This window comes from Podarcis erhardii (genome assembly GCF_964252035.2).
Source record: "Podarcis erhardii genome assembly, chromosome: 7".
Classification (NCBI taxonomy): Eukaryota; Metazoa; Chordata; class Lepidosauria; order Squamata; family Lacertidae; genus Podarcis; species Podarcis erhardii.
In genome coordinates this window covers 53,447,576-53,468,372 of record NC_138511.1, presented here as the reverse complement: position 1 = coordinate 53,468,372, position 20,797 = coordinate 53,447,576, and the positions used below count along the sequence as shown (strand labels likewise).

Genomic DNA, 20,797 nt, shown 5'->3' with positions numbered 1-20,797 from the left:
GCTTTGTCAAAATTTGTCAACTGCTTTTCTGCTGAAGAAAAGTTAGAATGCATTCGAAAACCATGTGCAATGATGCCGTGAAGTTGTCCTTGAACTTATTAAACTGTCATGTTATTGGGAACTCAAAAATAATATGTTGGAAGGTTTTCTGAATGTTGGCTTCATGCTACCAAAATTACTCCATTATTACTGAGTATCCTGAACTTGATAATGAAGCAATGCCTGTGCTGCTGATGTTTGGTGGTACATATGTTTGTGAGATAGACTTTTCAGCTGTGACTGCTATGATGGCAAAATACAGAAGCAGGCTGCATCATTAATAATTATCTGAGACTATGTCTTACTATCATCAAACACCACTTGTGGGTTGCCATACCAAAAGGTTGGGAACCATTGCTGTAGGGAACAAGATATCCAAATCTGGGTTTAAAAATTCTACATTTGTATTCAGTTGGATTTACTTCTGAGTAATGTGCATAGGATTGGACTGTAGAACAAAATTGTCTGAACCCTGGTAGAAGCTATATTATGTATTTATATTTCTTCTAAAATTTGTATTTCAATTTTCTGTGCCAATGTGCAGTCCAATTCAATTGGTATTCTGTTAAAGGTAAAGGTAAAGGGTCCAGTTGTGGCCGACTCTGGGGTTGCAGTGCTCATCTCGCTTTATTGGCCGAGGGAGCCAGCGTACAGCTTCCGGGTCATGTGGCCAGCATGACTAAGCCGCTTCTGGTGAACCAGAGCAGCACACGGAAACGCTGTTTACCTTCCCGTCGGAGCGGTACCTATTTATCTACTTGCACTTTGACGTGCTTTCGAACTGCTAGGTTGGCAGGAGCAGGGACCGAGCAACGGGAGCTCACCCCATCACGGGGATTCAAACCGCTGACCTTCTGATCAGCAAGTCCTAGGCTCTGTGGTTTAACCCACAGCGCCACCCGCATTCCATATTGTGTTAGCATTGGTGAATTATTCCTGGGGTAGTAAAGAAGACAGCAAAATTTTAAGTACTTCTTTTTGTGTGTGTGTTTAGAAGAACGTACTATTTATACCAATTTCTCCAGTGTTTACTTCAGTAAAATATACTAGAAAAGGTTACAGTAATAAAATAAATTATTACAACAAGGCTGTGATTCATTTTTAACTTCAGCTTGGCTTGATTGATGCCAGGACAATAGTATAACATTACAACTATCTCTCATTTTTAGCACAGTCCAGAAGCGTGAAATGGTGAATCCAGCTAGTATGAAACAGGCCCTTATTGCATCCGCACGACGACTTCCTGGGGTCAACATGTTTGAGCAAGGGCATGGCAAACTTGATCTTCTCAGAGCCTACCAGATTCTCAATAGTTATAAACCACAGGCCAGGTAAGACTGTATGCATGGTTTAATAACTCAAAGTAAACTTTTTTTCTTGTTATGCTATGAAATATATATTGATCCAAAAATGCATTGGCACAGCCAAGATAACTTAAACTGACTTCAGCTTTTTTCCATCTCTGAACTTCTTTTGTGATTAAGCGAAGGTTTTGCTATTTTATTTGTTTGTGAGCACTTTTAACCCACATCTCACTGAAAAGGCTTATCCAGGGGTTTTGGGTTTTTATTTTTTAAAAAACGTAGAGACAATTAAAACAGTTCCTGCCCTCAGACTTACAATCAAAAACTCGCAACACAAAAAAGAAAAAAAAGTAATGGGGATGGATGGGTTGTGGTGGTGGTAAATAATCACAGGCACCAATTCTTAAATAGTTCTTATAATGACCAGTTATTATGAAAGCAGTTTAGGGACGGGAGGAGCTTGATAGAGCTGGTCTTGCAGGAGAGCTGATGCGATGGCCCTGCTTCTCATCTCTTCACAGCTGCAACCTGCTGTATTAGCTGCTACCAAAAGCCTGATGGAGCTGGTTTCAGTAGTTTACACTTGCCTAATTAGGTTTGCTTAAGGCAAACCTTAGAGATAAATAAAAATGCAAATTATTTATCTGTTTAACAAAATATATGTCCTGCTTGATTGTAAGAAAATCTCCAAGCAGTTTACAAAAAATATTTATTATCAAGTTTGTAAGACTGCAGGCAAGGCCTGTGATTTTTAACTGTTATACAGTGCTTAGTACCTTTGGCACTTTAAATACAAAACAGCAAAAGAATGAGCTAAGCTCATGTATGGTTGAGGCTACCATATTCTCAACTGTGGTCAAGAGCTGGAGGTACATTTTGCTGTGCAAATTGACACCCTGGCAAGTGGTCCAGCATCATGATACAGTAACTTTGGGCTGAGGACCATTGCTGATGAGGATGCCTGCTAGGTCTCACCACTGATAGTGACACATGTTGAGGTCTCTGCCTTCAGGATTCCAGAGGCCAACATTGTAGCCACCATCTTAGTTTTCCCAAAATGAATGCCCTGGAAGTCCCTTCATTCTGTATCATTGATAGACAAACATTGTATCAAACAGTAGTATTTGATAAGAGCAGGAAAAGGATGCATATGTGTTTTGGATAACACACGATCGAGTACTGGAAACACAGTTGAGTGTACAGTAAATGGGAGTGTGAGCATGGTCTATGCCTTTTGCACCTAGTTCTGGCAAGTAGATCTTGGGGTTCTAGTAAAAAACAAAGTAGTTTCAAGAAGCCAGAGGTCTGTCCACCCCTGTACTAAGCAGTCTTCTCTATTTATTTATGCTTAAAAAATGTGTATTGCTATTGTTTCCATGGCTGTATTGATTCAAAATAATACGAGCATCTTTGACTCTGATTCAAAATAATATGAGCATCTTTGACTCTGCCTGGTGTATTTACAATTTCAATTTTAGTTTTTAAAGCCTAGGATTTAATGGAGAATATTAAAACACTGGTCTTTTAGGCTCACGGCGTGTTTATTTATTGACTGTATTTATGCATGTATTCATTTTTTCCTGACTGTTTAGTTTGAGTCCAAGCTACATCGACTTGACGGAATGCCCTTACATGTGGCCGTACTGCTCCCAACCTATCTACTATGGAGGCATGCCAACAATTGTGAACGTTACTATCCTTAATGGAATGGGAGTCACTGGAAGAATCGTAGACAAGGTAGACTTTGAAAGAGTTGAATCTTATTCTACAGAATGCTAGCTTCTCTTTCCTCCTGTAGATGAGATGTTTTGAGAAGACCTGATCCTAAATATGCATCCCATTGAAACTTAAAGTCCATTCACCCTCATTCAATTTTATACAAGAAATTTAAAAATCTGCTGTTAGGATAACATGACAATTAATTTTTGAGAACAATTAAGTGGTTTGATGAATGCAGCAACATGGGGCTGTATCCAGCATTCTGTCTGCTGGCATAAAGCCTCTTGAGCTAGAAGACAGTTGAGTTTTTGTATTGCACAAGAGAGGAATCAGTTATGCTGTTGCGCAACAGATTCAGCAATATATTGCACAACAAAGTTACGAGCAACCTGCTTGTGCATTCTTTAGCATAACAGTGTTCTAGCGCAGAACATTTTGCTATCATATATCCCTAAATGGCTTTAACTTTGTGCTAATTGGGTACATGATTCCATGTTTTTATATTGTAAGCCTTCATCATAAGCATTTTAAGGTTGTAGGGGACAGGAAGAACAGCAGTCTGCCTGACTGTTGCATCCAGTTCTGATGGAGTGCTTCCACTACACTCTGGAAAGTGGCAAAGTATATCAAAATACTGTGTGTAGTTCCTGATCGTCATGTTGCTCTCCCTCATGCCTGTGCCTCCAGGATACCATAAAACGGCTCTCCAGTCCACCTTTGTTAACCTGCAGGTCAAAGGTGATGTCATTCCTATTTAGTAAGGAAGAGCAGATCCAGAAAATGCATTGCTGAGTTTTCTTGAGTCCTGCCCATGAAGTGGCGATTTATTCATCAAGTGTTCTAATGAACAAAATGCATTACACAGCCATCAATAGGGATCATGTTAATTCAGAGTCATATATATATATATATTTATATCCATCAGTGTTTTAACCAAGCCACGTTTTGTTTTGTGTTATCTAGCCCGACTGGCAGCCCTATTTACCACAGAATGGAGATTACATTGAGGTGGCTTTCTCCTATTCCCCCGTTTTATGGCCTTGGTCAGGGTACCTAGCAATTTCTATTTCTGTCGCAAAGAAAGCAGCCTCATGGGAAGGCATTGCACAAGGACATGTCATGATCACTGTTTCCTCTCCGGCCGAAAATGAGGTATTTCTTACTCTGTTGTTTATTAAGCCATAATCTGCTGCTGTTTACCCTAGCACAGTATGGCACATGACTGAGAAAAATAAATAAATAAATAAATAAATGCTACTAGGAGAGAAACACATGCCAGTAATATAACTTTAGCATCCCTTATTGATACAGCAGCATGAAATGTAGCTAGATGATTGAATTAGTATGCTTAAAGATCAAGCAAAAGGCAAGTGTGTTCTCTTTCCATGTCTGAAAACTGACATAGAATTCTGAAGGTTGTGGCTCTGCCAGACCATGTGCTTTTCTTAGACCAGCAGCAGGAAACACATAGTCCAGGTGCCAGTTGCAGCCCTCCCAGCCTGTCTGTCACTCAGGACTCTCTTTGGCCCATACTCTGTTTCTCAGCCACACCCACTCACCCCAGACCACACCTCTCACCTGCTTCACTTGCATGTTTTTGCTTGGCTGGATAAAGGATGGAGGATAGAGAGGGGTGAGTGTGTGTACACAAACTAGTCTGCTGCACAAAGGTAAAATGGACCTTCATTGCTCTGCCTAGTTTTGTGTCTAGCTCTGCCCACCACTGACATGCCCTCCTGGAAGGTTGATCAAAAAAGGTTCCTCACCCACTCTGTGGTTGCTTTCATAAATGCTTTTGTTAATTCATACTAAGTGGGGCTGGCCTTGAGATCTAAACCTACTGGGCATATTGATGTATGTTAGGGGTGTGGACACCAACAACAAAGGAACGAAACAGCATCATCTAGCTTTAAAGTCCATGGGACCCAAAGGAGTGCTTTAGGCTTGCCCAGGTACTTGGACACACTTTGTGTGACTCTTGAAGATTTCTTCTCTGGACAGCTGATGATCTCTTCTTACAAGCTGATTTTGAACACAAAATCCATCCTTTCAGTACATGGCATAAATACTGTTTGGAAAATAGAAGCACAAAATCTGAAATACTTCAGCATCTGTATCTGGTCTTTTGTCCAAGGAGGTTAGAGTGGTGCTGTAGTCTTGGAGCAACCTTGCAAAATAGGGAAGGTTGAGAGAGTGACCTGACTAGTGTCACCTGGTGAGCTTTGTGGCTTACTGGGGTTTTTAAGCTGTATTTTCCGTATTTAAGCCACTACACCACAGTATTATACTGTGAGATTGTGAGGGTGGGGTAAGGGGTGGGATGGAATGTATTTGAATGACAGCTTTAAAAAATATTTATCAGTTGAATGTTCTGTAGTTTGGATTTTGTTTGGGGGAGCATTCTGTGGTACAACAGGCTCCTTTTTGTTTCTACTTCTTTCAGTCAAAAGCTGGCACTGAACAGACTTCAACCGTGAAACTCCCAATAAAAGTGAAAGTTATCCCGACTCCCCCACGTAGTAAGCGTGTCCTCTGGGATCAATATCACAATCTCCGCTATCCACCAGGATATTTCCCAAGGGATAATTTGAGGATGAAGAATGATCCCTTAGACTGGTGTGTGTGTGTTTTGTGCATTACTGACCATTACTACTGTTTGAAATTGTTTTTAATACTGTTTTGAATGCTGTAACCCACTCTGGGACCTTAGGGTAAAGGGTGGATAATTGGTGGTGATGATGATGATACTGGCATGTAATAACATTGACAAAATAGGAAATACAATTCTGTTCTCAAGATAACATGGAGATTTGCCTAATCTTCTGTAGTTCTAGGGGAAATTATAAACTCAGGTCCGACATTCCATGAAAATCTGGTTCATTTACAAATTACAGTATTTCATCCTAGCTTAGAAAGAAAATAGGTCTTTGTCATTGTGACAGTAATAGAGGTAAACTACATCCTCAAATTAATGACTTGTGTAATTTGCATTTTCCTTTTTTGTCCTCCCCAAAATATATCCTAAAAATAAATCCCTATTGGGATTTGTTCTGCTTTAAGCAAGATATAAAGTCATTGAACATGGCAGTGGTCTGGTTCACACATGACGCTAAGCCATGACACTAAGCTGTTGCACAACCCCCCAAGCCATATATCTCGCTGACTTGGCTTTGCAACCCAAATGTTTTTGCCTGCTGAATGTTTCCTTAAACTCTGGTAAATGCCTCTTGTTTTTATGATGAAGAATACAGAGGGTTATGTATGGAAACCAGCCTACTGTACAAATGTAGTTTTTTCTTTGGCCCTGTCCACTGCAGGCACTTGGAAGGAAATGTGGCTTTCAGGGTAAAACAGCCCCCCTCTTCTTCATACCTTGTGAAATATTTTTTTTTTTAGTTTATTATATGCACACAGTATTTCAAATTATATTCCTTCTTATCTGCCATTGGTCCTGAACCACAAGTGATAGGCTTTGTCCATAAACTGTGCACATATATTGTTCTAAGATACCAAAACCTTAGAAAGTAATATGACAAGAAAATCAGGTTACATACTTCACTTGGTTTATTTAGGAACGGTGACCACATCCACACAAACTTCAGGGATATGTACCAACATCTGAGAAGTATGGGGTATTTCGTTGAAGTTCTCGGTTCACCTTTCACTTGTTTCGATGCCAGTCAGTATGGTAAGTAATTGTGAGGTTGCTGTTTATATATCAAAGCAGTTTTGGGGAGGAGAGCTTGCCCAAGCTCTCAAATTGAGGATGGGATGGCCAAAGAAAGATGTAAGGCCAAAACAGGAGAGGAGCCAAATGGAGGTTGCTGGTTTCCTTAAGCCAGAGGAAAATCACCATATGAGACTTGGGAGTGAGAGGAGAGGAGGGAGGCCTGGCCAAAGCTGCTTGAAAAGGGGCACAGAAGCCAAGAAAGGAGGATAAATGTGACTGTCTTTAGTCAAAGGGAGAACCCGATATTACAACAGGATGTGAATCACTGGATATCTGCTCTCTGAGGCAAAAAGTTGGGCCATGCATTGCTCTATCTCCCTTCATAAAAAGGTCTGGGAGCAAGCAAGGGGTAAAGTGATGTTGGGCAGGTTTTTGTCATTCTGAATTGTTGTTCCCCTTTTCCTGCAGGGACCTTATTGATGGTGGACAGTGAGGAAGAGTATTTTCCAGAAGAAATCACTAAGCTGAGGAGGGATGTTGACAATGGACTGTCACTCATAATATTCAGTGACTGGTACAACACCTCAGTGATGAGGAAAGTCAAGTTTTACGATGAAAACACAAGGTATGGATATTCAGGAACTGGCCAGATTGAAGCCATTGCCTGCTGTATCCTATATTGTCCTTTATACAGCTCACCTAGTGGTAGATTTTTTATTTACTGTATTTTTCGCTCTATAAGACGCACCAGACCACAAGACGCACCTAGTTTTTGGAGGAGGAAAACAAGAAAAAAAATATTCTGAATCTCAGAAGCCAGAACAGCAAGAGGGATTGCTGCGCAGTGAAAGCAGCAATCCCTCTTGCTGTTCTGGCTTCTGTGATAGCTGCACAGCCTGCATTCGCTCCATAAGACGCACACACATCTCCCCTTACTTTTTAGGAGGGAAAAAGTGAGTCTTATAGAGCAAAAAATACGGTATTTCAGAATTTTCTAGATGGTCAGTCAGAGGATTTCAAAATCAAGTGGTTCAAAATCAACCACTTGATGTAGTTTGTTACTTGTAGGGAAGCTTTAAAATGTTAGTACAAAAATGAAAAACTTAAATCAATCTGAATATTTAAGTGGCTCAGGACCGCAATACCTCAAGGACTGCCTCCATCCATATGAAGCAACCTGGACCCTGTAATCATCATTTAAGGCCCTTCTTTGTGTCCCTTCTTTGCGATAGGTCTGGAGGGTGGCAACACAAGAATGGGCTTTTTCTGTGATGGCTCCCTGTTTGTGGAATGCTCTCCCAGGGGAGACTCGCCTGGTGCCTTAGTTACATGTCTTTAGGTGCCAGGCAAAAACATTCCTGTTTTCCCAGGCCTTTGGCTAATTAAACGAATTTATGAAACATTGTTTTGTTCATAAACTGGTGGAGGACTTACTTTTGTTTTGTTATTATGGTATGTATTTTTGTGTTTTTATATTGCAAACCACCCTGTGTTCTTTGGATGAAGGGCAGTACAGTGGTACCTCTTGATACAAATGGGATCTGTTCCGGAGCCCCGTTTGCGAATGCAACCCGCGTCTGCGCGTGCGCAGGTTGCAATTCGCTGCTTCTGTGTATGTGTGTGACGTCATTTTGACCGTCTGCGCATGTGCGAGTGGCAAAACCTGGAAGTAACACGTTCCGTTACTTCCGGGTCGCCGCGGAGTGCAACCCGAAAGCGCTCAACCTGAAACAACTTCAACCTGAGGTATGACTGTATAGAAGTTTAATCAATAATAATAATAAACTTCAGCTCTTTTTCTTTTTTTTAAAAGAGGCCTAGGCAAACTTATTCAGTCATTGGCAGATGCACATGGAATATTGTAAAGCCTCTGCATATCTGAGGCTTCTCCAAATATGAATCCTGTTGTCTTTGGTGATTACTGTGTCAGCATGGACATTAGGTGTGGGTCGTGGCAGTTCAAATTTACCCACCAAAGAAATGACAGTGTTTTCTGGGTTGTGATAACTTGCCTTGTGGTGATGCATTTGTAGGCAATGGTGGATGCCTGATACTGGGGGAGCTAATATTCCAGCTCTGAATGATCTTCTCTCGGTGTGGGGCATGGCCTTTAGTGACGGGCTGTATGAAGGGGATTTTACCATGGCAAGTCATGAAAGTAAGTCAACTGGGTGTCTTATTTATTTATTGCATTTATATGCCACCAGTCCACCAAGACACAATTTTAAAATACTAAAATAAATCATACAGAAAGTAAGGTTCACACACGGGCGGCAGGGTGGGTAGGGTAGAGTAGGTAGAGGGCAGTGTAACTGGGACAGGCCCTGATATCTCTGCTTGCTTGCCTCACGCTCCTCCTCACAGGGTTGATGGTGTCCATTGGCCCTGTGTAGTTTGACCCAAGCAGGCTCTCTTTTCCCTTACCACAGGACTGATGGACAGGATGTTTGCAGAGGGGGCCACCTTGATAGCTCCACCACTCTCAGAAGCTATTGTGGGTGGAGGCCTGGGACAGTTTGTTTTTGTTTTTGCCAGCCCTTGCCAGCCCTTAAGTTGTGGGATTCCATTCCCACAGAGGTGCATTTGGCACCTTAATTGTACAGTATTCAGTGTATGGATCTCTTTACCCTGGCCTTCAACACTGGAGATATCTATATCCACAGAAAGAGAGAGAGAGACTCATTTATATGAATGACCCACCCTAGTTGTGATTGTAATTTGTTTTAAGCTATTTTAATGCACTATTTTTATTTCTGTAACCCACCCTGGGACCTTCTTGTGAAGAGTGGGTAATATATATATAATAACAAGAACAAGAGCAATAACTAATAATAGCAGTGGGAATAGTGAGGCAGACAAGGGAGTTGGAGTCTGTGGGACGTTTTGCCAGATCGGGATCTTAAAAGGATACCTGTGTCTTTTAAGATATATATTGAAGGGAGAATTGCACCTGGTTCAAAGTCTGTCGTTACTGCAGTGGGAAAAGTTGTGGGAAAAGTTGTGGCTAGTAACAGATCTTCTTTTGCACCTTTTAGGCTTCAATCCTATATGCACGTGTACAAGGAAGGCACAAGAGCTTTCTCAGCATAGGCCCAAAAGCTATTAAAAGGGTAGTGTGGCTGGGTTGGGGTGGCTGATTTGAATCCACCAGTCAAGTTATGACTGCAAGATTCTAGTTATAAGCTAGACTTGGTGAATTGCTCCCTTTTTATTATTTGCAGTGAACTACGCCTCTGGATGTAGTATTGCAAAGTTTCCAGAAGATGGCATTGTGATTGCACAGACCTTTAAGGATCAAGGTACAGAGCTGCATTTCATTTCATATTCCTCCTAGGTAGGCACGGAATTATGGTTCGTTGTATAATTTAACTTCCAGCAGCTCTTTTGGGCATGACAGGGGTTAACTTTTCGCTTAGTTTTTCAAGTAAAATAAAAGCAAAGAGGCACCTTCCATGCTGATCTTTGTTCATCCAAAGTGTCCAAAAGTGTCCAAAACTGTTGCACTGGAAAGGCTTACGGCCAGATCCTGACTCACCGCTTTGAAGGTCTAAGTGGCTTCCAAATAACTTTGGGTAAAGTTGTTTGCAAACGTGAATCAGGTGGGTTTCCAGATGTGGATCTCCTGCCCTAAAGAACCACCCCATCCCAGGAACACTCCCCCGCCCAAAGAGCTCCAAAATCTGAGAGCAGAGCTGGTGGGTATGGGTTTACTCATGGACAGTAAAGCATGAGAGGCTAGCGTGTGGCTCTTCAGATGCTGTTGGACTACAGCTTCCATCATCCTTGGCTGTTGGCTATTCTGGCCAGGGCTGATTAGAGTTGGGGTCTGGCAACATCTAGAGGGCCACAGCACTTAGCCTTTGGGCATTATAGGCTTTTTCCTGCCTCCAGCCCTGCATCAGGAGCGCTGCTTTGTAAAATCACTGGAGTTTAAAAAGCAACTTGCAGTTCCTCATGAGCAAGAAAAAGAGCTGCTCTTTATTCCGTTAATCACTTTTGACCTCTGCTCCCAACACACACGTGTGGCTCTCTTCACGTGCAGCTTTGATACAAGGACTCTGCTACAATTCTTTTGATAACAGAGAAAGGACAATGGAAGTCGCTTTTTGGTTTTTTAAAAATGGTTTCCCCAAATTAGTCTCCTAATCTTCTTTCCTTTTATGCTGAACCATTAACTATGACTGTTGATAAACCAGAAAGTTCCAATTATAATGAAAAGTACATTTGCCTTCTTGTATAGCCATTGCTTGCTGCTCATTATTTGCCCTTATCTTTCATGGAAGCAAAATAAAGAATGATGGCAATTTGGTGGTATTGTGTTTGGCTTTTCAGTCCTGTTTCAACCTGTTTAGATCATGTTTAACCATTTTACAAAGCTCTTGAGAGTTTCAGGCAGGGAGTCTTTCCTTAGCCTATCGGGAGGTGCCTGTGAGGATTAAACATGGGACCTTCTGCATTCAAAGCAGATGCTCTACCACTGAGCATTGGGCATTTCCCAACACTCCACATTTCCACTGTAAATCCATTTAAATAAATGTGCGTGAGAATTACAACTCTTCTGTCCTTTGGAAGCCATAGGAAATCATTTAAAGTGGAGAGGTGCAGCATTATATAGATGAATAGGATTAAGGCGATGGGAGGGTTTTTCCATTTTGTTCTTACACACGGACACACACGGACACACCCATCCTGTAGAAGTGTAATGCGTCTTAAATCTTTTGTTTGAGAGCCAGTGCTTTTTGACTACCCAAGTTATGCAAGATCATTGGGATGTTGCCATTTGACAATTTTCCTTTCCACCCTTTCCTCTAGGTCTTGAAGTTTTAAAGCAGGAAACTGCAATAATAGAAAACGTCCCCATTTTGGGCCTTTTCCAAGTTCCTTCAGAAGGTGGAGGCAGAATCGTTTTGTACGGTGATTCAAATTGCTTGGATGATAGCCACAGGCAGAAAGGTGTGTTACGTTTGCTAAGAAAGCATCCCATTACTCGTGTAAGTTAAAGTCTGTTGTCACAATGCCAATGCACAGCGGACAGCCACCCTACCATATGGTAAAATGACTTCATATCTGCAGTAGAACAAGTTGAAATCCCACCTTCGCTAGTGGCAGGTCTCTTATTGCAAAATCCTATGTATGTCTACTCAGAAGCAAAGGGCAATTAGGTTTACTCCCAGTAATTGGGCACAGGAATGCAGCTTTAGTGGAAGAATTGTTCATGAGTGAGAGAGAGAAGGAGACAGAAAAGAATCTCAATCTTACAAGCTAGGAAAAAAGATTTACTGAGAAGAAATGATATGATTTGAGGTGATTCAGAGTTAATAATTGCAAGATTCTTTGGGATTAGTCATGGAGTGCTGTTACTTTTGCATAGCAAATTTGTATAGTAAATTTACAAGCAAATTTTTTAAGACTTAAAGAGTAAACCTTGTCTTTAGCGGTTTCCTACCACTTGCTGATTTCTTCTCCCGCTCCAGCTTCCAGACAGAATAACTTCACTCGGACTTGAAAAAGAAACTCCTTGAATGGTTCCATGCAAAGATGTGGGGGTGGGAAATTCATAGGACCAGAAGATCTAATAGAACCCTCAGAACTAATCCTTCTACTGTTTTTTCAAACGCTTTACATTTCTGGATGATATTGAAGGCTTGTCATACTCAGAGTAGACCTATTGTATCCATTGGGTCTACTCCATGTATGACTATGGTTGGAAATTATTAACTGTCCATCTTTCATTTGATGCCTTCAATTTGCAATTCCTGTGTTTTAGCTTTCATACCAAATATAGGGAATTTAGGGATTTTGATCCCTATAATTAATTGTTAGATTTCTTACTCATCCTTCATCATAAGGTCCCAAAATACACTACAGCAGCAGAAACAATGCAGTTTAAAACAAAATATCACTACAAAAAAGTAAAATAGATCAAAGGCCTGGGGAGCGCTATGTCTTTAGCATACGATGAAAGCTGAATAACGATGGCACAAGTTGCCCCTCTGTTGGGAGGGAATTCCACCACTGTGACAGAGAAAGCCCTTTCCCATGTTACCACCCCTCCAGACACTACTGATCTTAACACCTGGGAAGGTCTGTAGGGAACAGGGCAGCCTTTCGGCCATTTGGGGCCTAAGTCATGGAGGGCTTTGAACACCAGTGTGAGTGCCTTCAGTTGGGCTTGGAAACAAACACCAGGTCAGCATCCAGAGGATGCCTTTAAATTCAGCGCCGAGTTCTTTGTATCAGTCAAAGAGGATAGCTTTAAATACAGTATCAGACTGGCTTTCATGTTGCAAATTGAAAGCAGTACCTCCTGCTGTGACATCAGTGAGCTTAGCTGTGTTTAAAATTCCTCGCATATATGATTTGTAAATCCTAAAAACGTGTCTGACCTCTGTTTTTTTTAATTAAAAAAAAAATCAAAGGTGAGCATTTCAGTTACATCAGGATTATGCAGATTAACTCCCATTCCCACCAAACCGCTATCCTGGGTGGGAATTGTCAGACAGTGTTTTTTGAACTGTTCTAAAATGGTCTGTGAAGGCTAAACTAGATTTCCAAGGTCTGAAAATTTGGCGAGTTAAAATTTCCCCAGCACAGTAGTTTTTGTTCATGCCAAAAAGATATGTGCCTCAAAATAACCTATTCCCAATTTAAAGGCTGAAAACAATTATGATGCCCCTCTGGGCAGCCCTGTTCTGCTGCATTAATAAACATTGCTCTTGTAAACGAAAGCCTTCTTTCTAACAGCTTAGACTGACTTTATTGCAAGATGTCAATTCACATGAAAGAGAGCAAACATTTTAAAATTCACTGGGTAGCCATGGATAAGACTTCTCCTTTCACAGGGTTGATGTCGTGAAGGCATAGAAGGCAGGCATTGAGGCTCCATCCCAACAGCTCACTAAGCCGTCGTGATGGAAGCTTAACTTCCCTTTAGTGTCTGAACCATCACATTAAACCATTGTTTGTGATAGGCAACACCAGAATCAGAAAATAAGGTTTGAAATGCATTTGCATTTTGAACTAACAAACCATGGTGATGGCTATTCTTCCACCTCTGAAGGAGCCTGCATTATAGAAATGGGAGTGCTGAGCAGATCAGAGACATGGTTTAAAGCTGCATCATCCCTGACGGTTGGCCACGCTGCCTGGGACTGATGGGAGTTGAAACCCAGGCTCAGAGCATTCCCCATTCCATTCTTAGTCCCAGCAAAAGAATTGGGCTGAGCTTCAGGAGCATAGCACAGAAAAACAGCAGCAATGCAGTGTCAAGGGAAAACAGGTGGCAGCAGTGGATTTAAAAGCGTCAATCAGCGTAGTTAATGTGTGGAGTTGGTTTGTTTGGCTCAAAACACTCGATTTTTTATTTTTATTCTTAAATTCCAGATTGCTTTTGGCTTCTTGATTCTCTTCTTCAATACACATCTTATGGAGTTATGCCACCAAGCCTCAGCCATTCAGAAAACAGACAACGACCTCCAACAGGCATAGGCTATGCTCTTCCAGAGCGAATGGAAGGTGATTTTCATTTGATTTGTGCTGCTACAGATGAGCTGTGGTAGTATTTGGCCTGGGAGCAGGGTGGATGGTCCCATTGTTATTATTCTCAGACTTATTAGTTGCTGTTTAAAAACAAAAACAAAATGCAAATTCAAAGCGACTTGCAGTGTAATGTACAGTGGTACCTTGGGTTAAGAACTTAATTCGTTCCAGAGGTCCATTCTTAACCTGAAACTGTTCTTAACCTGAGGTACCACTTTAGCTAATGGGGCCTCCCGCTGCCACCGTTCAATTTCTCTTCTCATCCTGAAGCAAAGTTCTTAACCCGAGGTACTATTTCTGGGTTAGCGGAGTCTGTAACCTGAAGCGTCTGTAAACCGAGGTACCACTGTAATACAAAAATCAAAAGCACTATAAAGCTAAAAACACTAATATACATAGAAAGCAGTCTAGCATTCCGCACACTAAGAGGCTGTAGTGTCTAAAAATCTCTTAAGTTAAAGGCCAATAATCTGGCTGGGGGGAAAAGTTGTTGCCTGGCCTGGTGCCTAAATGTAGCCAGCAGTGGACCCAGGCAGGTCTCCCCAAGGTGACCATTCCATAAGTGGGAGATCTACCACTGAAAAGGCCCATTCTCATGTTGCCAGCTTCTGGATCTCCCTCAGAGAAGGCACACAGAGAAAGGACCTCAGATGATGAACACAAGGTCCAGGTTAGTTTACTGCTCTTACCTGCCTCAGTCTGTTTGGCAGGGTTCATAACGGGCAGGGGTCAAATGCAAATGTGGTGTGAGGAGGGGAGGGGAAATGCAGGCTCTTGGACAGTCTCCCAATATCTGGCCCCCACTTCAGGTTGACTCCTTCCATGGGAAGCATGAGGCAAATGTATCTGCCCTCCAAAGAGAATGCTTGCTCCATGCCTCCACCTACTGTAGAATTTGGGAGGGCGTGTGTACTCCAGGAATGGCAAGATGTGTTCCTCATGCTTAGAAAACAGCACGGGCAGCAGGCAGGGAAATATCTTCTGGTATAACTGTTTCGCTGTGTGATTTCAGGTAACCATCTTCATCGATATTCGAAGGTGCTCGAGGCTCACCTGCGTGACCCTAAGCCCCGCTCACTCCCAGCGTGTCCTCATTTGTCTTGGGCGAAGCCACAGCCTCTGAACGAAACGGCTCCCAGGTTGCAATTTCTGATTTTGCTAAATCCACCTTTAGTTTCCAGTTTCCAGTTTTGAATGTAATAAATATGACACTCAGTCAACACAGTATTTTGTCTGAATAACTTTCCAGGCATATGAATGGTACTGTTAAAACGGAATTAAAAACATACCAAAAAAAACCCATAGAACCAGCAGTTAGCTGAATTCACACACCAGATTCGCAAGAAACCTCCCAAAAAGTAGTTTCTAGCTCTCCTAATTGTGGAGATGAAAATGCCATCTTTAATATTTAAGGCCCACCATCTAGAAGTGAAACAACATGGAATGCCAGACCTTGCAGTTGAGACCAGGTGAAGCAAATGTGTGTACCCAGCATGCACTGACTTCCCAGTTGCTCAGACCATCAAGACATGCCAGGGGTTTTCATAAGATTTGGGGAGTATCACCTGACCCCTTCTGACCTATAGATGTAAGGAGGCTCTTCTGTCCACTGCGGCTAGTCTCTGCAGTTTCCATGTGCCACTGCCCAGCTCTGGCCAAACAAGGCTGAGTCGCTGCCTGACCTAGTTTACAATCCTAGTTGTATCCCATCTAAGATGTACATAGAGTAGACCCACTGAAATGTTCAGATATTCACAATGTTTTCTAGCAATCTTGATTGACTAGTAGCTCAGTGTACAAATAGTTCTGGATGCTTTCATTTTTTTCCAGCAACCTATGGAAACATCAGAAGTTACTGTCAATTGACCTGGACAAAGTGGCTTTACCAAGTTTCCGTCAGAACCGACCCCAAGTAAGGCCTTTGTCACCTGGAGAAAGTGGAGCCTGGGATATTCCAGGGGGTAGGTGCCAGAATGGTGGAACACCTGTTGCCCACAGTGCATCACACCACCCTAAATGAGATAGAAGCATACACACCTATGCAGAAGAAATACAGAGACATCTGGAATCATCTTGATCCAACTTTTAGTTATCAAAATTACAGCTCATTTATGCTTCTTTAGTTTGTATTTTTTTTGGCCATAATTAGTGCTAGCACACCTGCCCACAGTGTTCACAGGCATAGCTTGTGAAATTTCTGGCTTTTGATATTTTGGAAAAGTAGTTTTCATATTTCCTAGCTTTCATTGTAGCCACTTTCTATGTAGAGTAGTCTGATAAGGAGCCCCTGTATGTCTGCCATTGAAATTCCTCTTGGGGAATGCTCTATGGCACATACCCTGTTTATGCACACTGATGCCTAGCCCTGATGGGACACCCTCCCATGTGAACTCAAAGAACACCCTGGAGCAGGGGTGGGAAACCATTTTTAGCCCAAGGGGCCACATTTTCTCATGGGCAGCCTCCAAGGGGCCACATGCTAGTGGTGGGTGCGGCCAGATGCGTACCGCTCTCCATACAAGCAAGGAAGAGTTCATAGTTCTGGGATACTTTACAGCCAGGTAAAATCAATAGAGGAGAGGACATAGTAGGTTCAGTGTTTCATATTCTAACATTGGTTTTCAAACTGGTAGTCTCCCCCACAAGGGAAACTTTAGGCAGGCCTATGCTTTTGGTGATCAGCTTTAATAAAATTTCATGGAAGTGATCCCTGGTTGAAATCAGTGAGTTGTATCCAACCAAGTCCTGCTCAGACTAGACCCATTTGAAATTAATGGGCCTAAGTTGGCTGCGACTATTAATTTCAGTGGGTCTACTCTGAGTTAGACTGGCAGTTTCTACAACTCTTGTTTGCTCATGGGTTAATGCATCCTCAGCTTGCTTACATTAATCTCCTCCCTTTCCCATACAGGAATAATGCCTGGACGGTACAACCAGGATGTGGGAGGGACGATACCCGTCTTTGCATTGCTCGGTGCTATGGTGGTCCTGGCCTTCTTTGTGGTGCAGATCAAAGCTAAGAGCAGGCCAAAGAGACGGAAGCCCAGAGTCAAGCGGCCACAAATTATACAGCAGGGTCACCTACCAAAGACACCATCTGTTTGACCACAGTTGCCAAAGATTACCTTCTACTGACTGCTTCATGGAATTATGATGATCGTTACTAATGAAGATTGCTTGTGCCTGGCATTTGGTGACTGATTCAAGCAGGAACCCATGATTTCTTCGGCTACTGACAAAACAAGAACTCAGTGGATCATCACGAGATTTTTTATAAAAAACTACTATTATTTTCAGTAGCTGAATCCACCAAAGCCTTGAGCACTATTTAAAAAGAACCGATATGTTGTTCTATTTCCCAAAAAGGGAGGAAAAGAGACCTTTTTTCCTTTTCTTTTAAACTGACCAAACCTTTTCATTAGAGGCTATTTTCTATATTTATTTTAGGAAGAACTTGGGAGAAGAGCCTCTTCAAGGCTCTTGGCTATCTGATAGCAGAACCATTTTTCTGAATGGAATGCAATTTTCTAATACTATATATTACAAAGAGAAATAGAACTCGCAACATCCTGCTGTAAGGACGAAAATGCAAAACTGACAGGGAGAAGGGGACAAATCAGTGTGGCAAAATCCTTCTGTTTATTTTTATAAAGCAACTTACCATGATGTTTTGTAATTTTTTGGCATGATTTCACCATTGTTGGTGGAGAAAATTTTTCCAATAAATACGTTACCTGTATCGAAGCTGAAACAAAAATGCATAGAAGTTTTTCCTCCTTGAAAGCTTGGGTAGGAAGCAAACCTTTTCATTTGTGAACATAAGCACTTTGATTGGGTTTTGACTGCCATATAGACTCACCTGGCTTGCACACTAAGCTAAACCATGGCTTAGCATGCAAGTATGCAGACTCTGGGACAGGAAATAGTGGCTGCTTACCACCTCCACCACCCCAATATTATTCTGATGCTGTGCTGAACTTAACCCATGGCTTTCCTTAGCATGTAATCAAAAACAGACTGCAACCAAACCACAAACTGAACCAAGTTTTGCTTATGGTTTATGACATGGTTGGTTCAAGAGATCTATATCAGAGCCCGGGTTCATTTGAAACAGTGAGTCCCAGTGGTATCTTCTTTGAATGACAGCAGCTCTGGTAAGATCCCTGCACATAGTCTGGCCCTGAGGTGCAACTTATATTGCAATAAGTTTCTGTAATTTCACATGCTTTCAAATTGGGATCCAATTTGGCATGTGTAAATTCAGTTTTTTTTGTTTTGTTTTTTAAAGATATTGGAGTGGAAAGAAATTTTACCACCCATGCACCTCTTGATTATCATGCTGTGATTACTCAGTATCAAGGACTAAAGTGATGCCGTGGAAGGGTGTTGCATTTATTTATTTCCTTACTTTTATATTCTGCCAGACAGAGAGATCTGGAGGGTTGTATTTCTCAAAACCTGGATAAATGAAATGCAAATTGCAAGGCACTGAAACTGTCCCTTTAGCACGAGCTTATCAAGTTCTTTTTTCTTACATTTTGCTGTGTCTCAAAACTCAACTGTGCGGCAGGCTCAAGAACTCAGCAGCTGAAGCTATCCCATCTGCATGCTTGGAAAAGCAACCTTCTGCCAAATTTCTGCTTGTCAGGCTCTTGAAAAAAGAAAAAAAGATACAGTGGTGCCCCGCAAGACGAACGCCTCGCAAGATGGAAAACCCGCTAGACAAAAGGGTTTTCCGTTTTGGAGGCGTTTCGCAAAACGAATTTCCCTATGGGCTTGCTTCGCAAGACGAAAATGTCTTGCGAGTTCCTGCGGGGTTTTTTTCCCTTCCCCCCCTTTTTCCTAAGCCCTAAGCCGCTTATCAGCTGATCCGCTGATAAGCCGCTTATCAGCTGATCCGCTAAAAGCTGCTAAACCGCTAATAGCGCTAATCCACTAAGCTGTCAATGGGCTTGCTTTGCAAGACGAAAAAACCGCTATATGAAGAGCCTCACGGAACGGATTAATTTTGTCTTGCGAGGCACCACTGTATGAGCCCAACCAGAAATGAGGGGACTTTCAGTAAAGCTCTTCACTCTTAAAGGCACAGTTTGAGAGGCCAATTGAAGGGCCCTCAGAGCTGCAGCAGTGAGCAGGTGATAATGCTGGAAAGGTAATATCTTTAGGAAGGCCAACCAAAAAGGTCACAAAATTATGACTAGCTTCTAAATTCTTCAGAGTTCTTTGTTGAGCAAGATGTAACACAAATCAGGTGGGGTGGAGAGAAGGACAAAAATACAAAAAAAAGTGGTTGGATGTTGTAGCCGTGGGATCGATTTATGGAGATTGTGGGGCTGAGTAAGATCTTCCTGGGTGCTACAGATACTCAAGGGTTGTCGGGACAGGAGCATCCCAGACGCTGAGATTTTGGGGCCCAGATCTGAGACCTAGTGGCAACCCCTGGGGAAGTCATTAAGCACTAACCACAGTCTCTGGGAGTATGTCATTTGAAACACACACACATACAAAGTCTTAACAAATGAGCAAATATCTTACTGGTTGGAAATTAAGATAGAACATTAGCTAAAGCAGGTGTTCTTGTAAGTAAGTACTGTATGCATTTACGGTAATTTCCTCCTCCCCCACTATCTACATTTTTGTACTCCACAAAAGTAAAAACTGCAAGGATCCTCATTTCACACCAAAAACGGAGCTTTCCAAACTTCTGCTTTACACACTGTGTTTAAGATGGGGCGGGGGTGGGAGAGAAGCCAAAAATACCAATGGACTAGCAGAAGCCCCTTTTCTGAACCAATAAAGCTCTGTCTCCAATCCAGATTTTAGCTGGGAAAACTCTCTTTCTAGAGAAGGGTACTTGGTAGCTTAATTCCTTTAGACGGTCTCTTGGCTGCCCACCCAGCTTGCCTCTAAATAAAATAAACTAGCAGCTAGTCATGAATTCTCGCTTTTGCACAGCATTCTGGCAATGTAACCAGATATTTAACACACACATATACCCTGGGGCATGTTTGAAGGAGTTTTTTTTTAATGTGCAGTTGGTCACAAATGTATGGTTTGATAAATGGGGGTGGAGGGGAATTAAATGTGTTACGTGTGTGTGCTTATTAAGTACTTAAAGGCAGGCAATGTCAGGAAAAGCATATACTGTATACCAATTGCATAAGGGCAGAATGTGTTCATTTTCCATGCTTAAGACAATCTGCCCAAACCATATAAAATGCTACCTTCTTTTGGCTGGGGCTGACACCTCTTCATCTTCCTCTTCTGTCAGGTAATAAGCATTTGCATCCTTTAATGGTAAATACCTTTAAAGTACTCATTTTTAAATGTGTCTGCTGGAGTCACTGTATAGTAAATAAGAACTACTCTCTCCTGTCGAGAAACTGCCACTGATCCAGGGTAAAGGAAACAAGGAGCAAAGCACACTTCTCTTGGTTTGGCATTTTTCTTCTATTTTTAGTGTGGGGTGTGTGACTGGAAATTTGTGCAGCTGGAAAATCTGCTTTTAAAAAAACACTGGCATATT

General features: G+C 41.9%; 1 protein-coding gene across 1 annotated transcript in view; it reads left to right on the top strand.

Moving 5' to 3' along the window:
- MBTPS1 (membrane bound transcription factor peptidase, site 1) overlaps positions 1–18,028 on the top strand; it is a 30,548-nt gene extending 12,520 nt beyond the window's left edge. The window contains exons 11-23 of the mRNA XM_081871567.1: positions 1,209–1,370; positions 2,936–3,080; positions 4,026–4,214; positions 5,506–5,678; positions 6,635–6,750; positions 7,201–7,357; positions 8,766–8,890; positions 9,954–10,031; positions 11,545–11,685; positions 14,116–14,247; positions 15,284–15,410; positions 16,102–16,232; positions 17,183–18,028. Of these exons, the coding sequence (XP_081727693.1) occupies positions 1,209–1,370; positions 2,936–3,080; positions 4,026–4,214; positions 5,506–5,678; positions 6,635–6,750; positions 7,201–7,357; positions 8,766–8,890; positions 9,954–10,031; positions 11,545–11,685; positions 14,116–14,247; positions 15,284–15,410; positions 16,102–16,232; positions 17,183–17,376 (1,870 nt within the window). The 3' untranslated portion in view covers positions 17,377–18,028. The remainder of the gene's footprint in view (positions 1–1,208; positions 1,371–2,935; positions 3,081–4,025; positions 4,215–5,505; positions 5,679–6,634; positions 6,751–7,200; positions 7,358–8,765; positions 8,891–9,953; positions 10,032–11,544; positions 11,686–14,115; positions 14,248–15,283; positions 15,411–16,101; positions 16,233–17,182) is intronic.
- Positions 18,029–20,797: the final 2,769 nt, after the last annotated feature.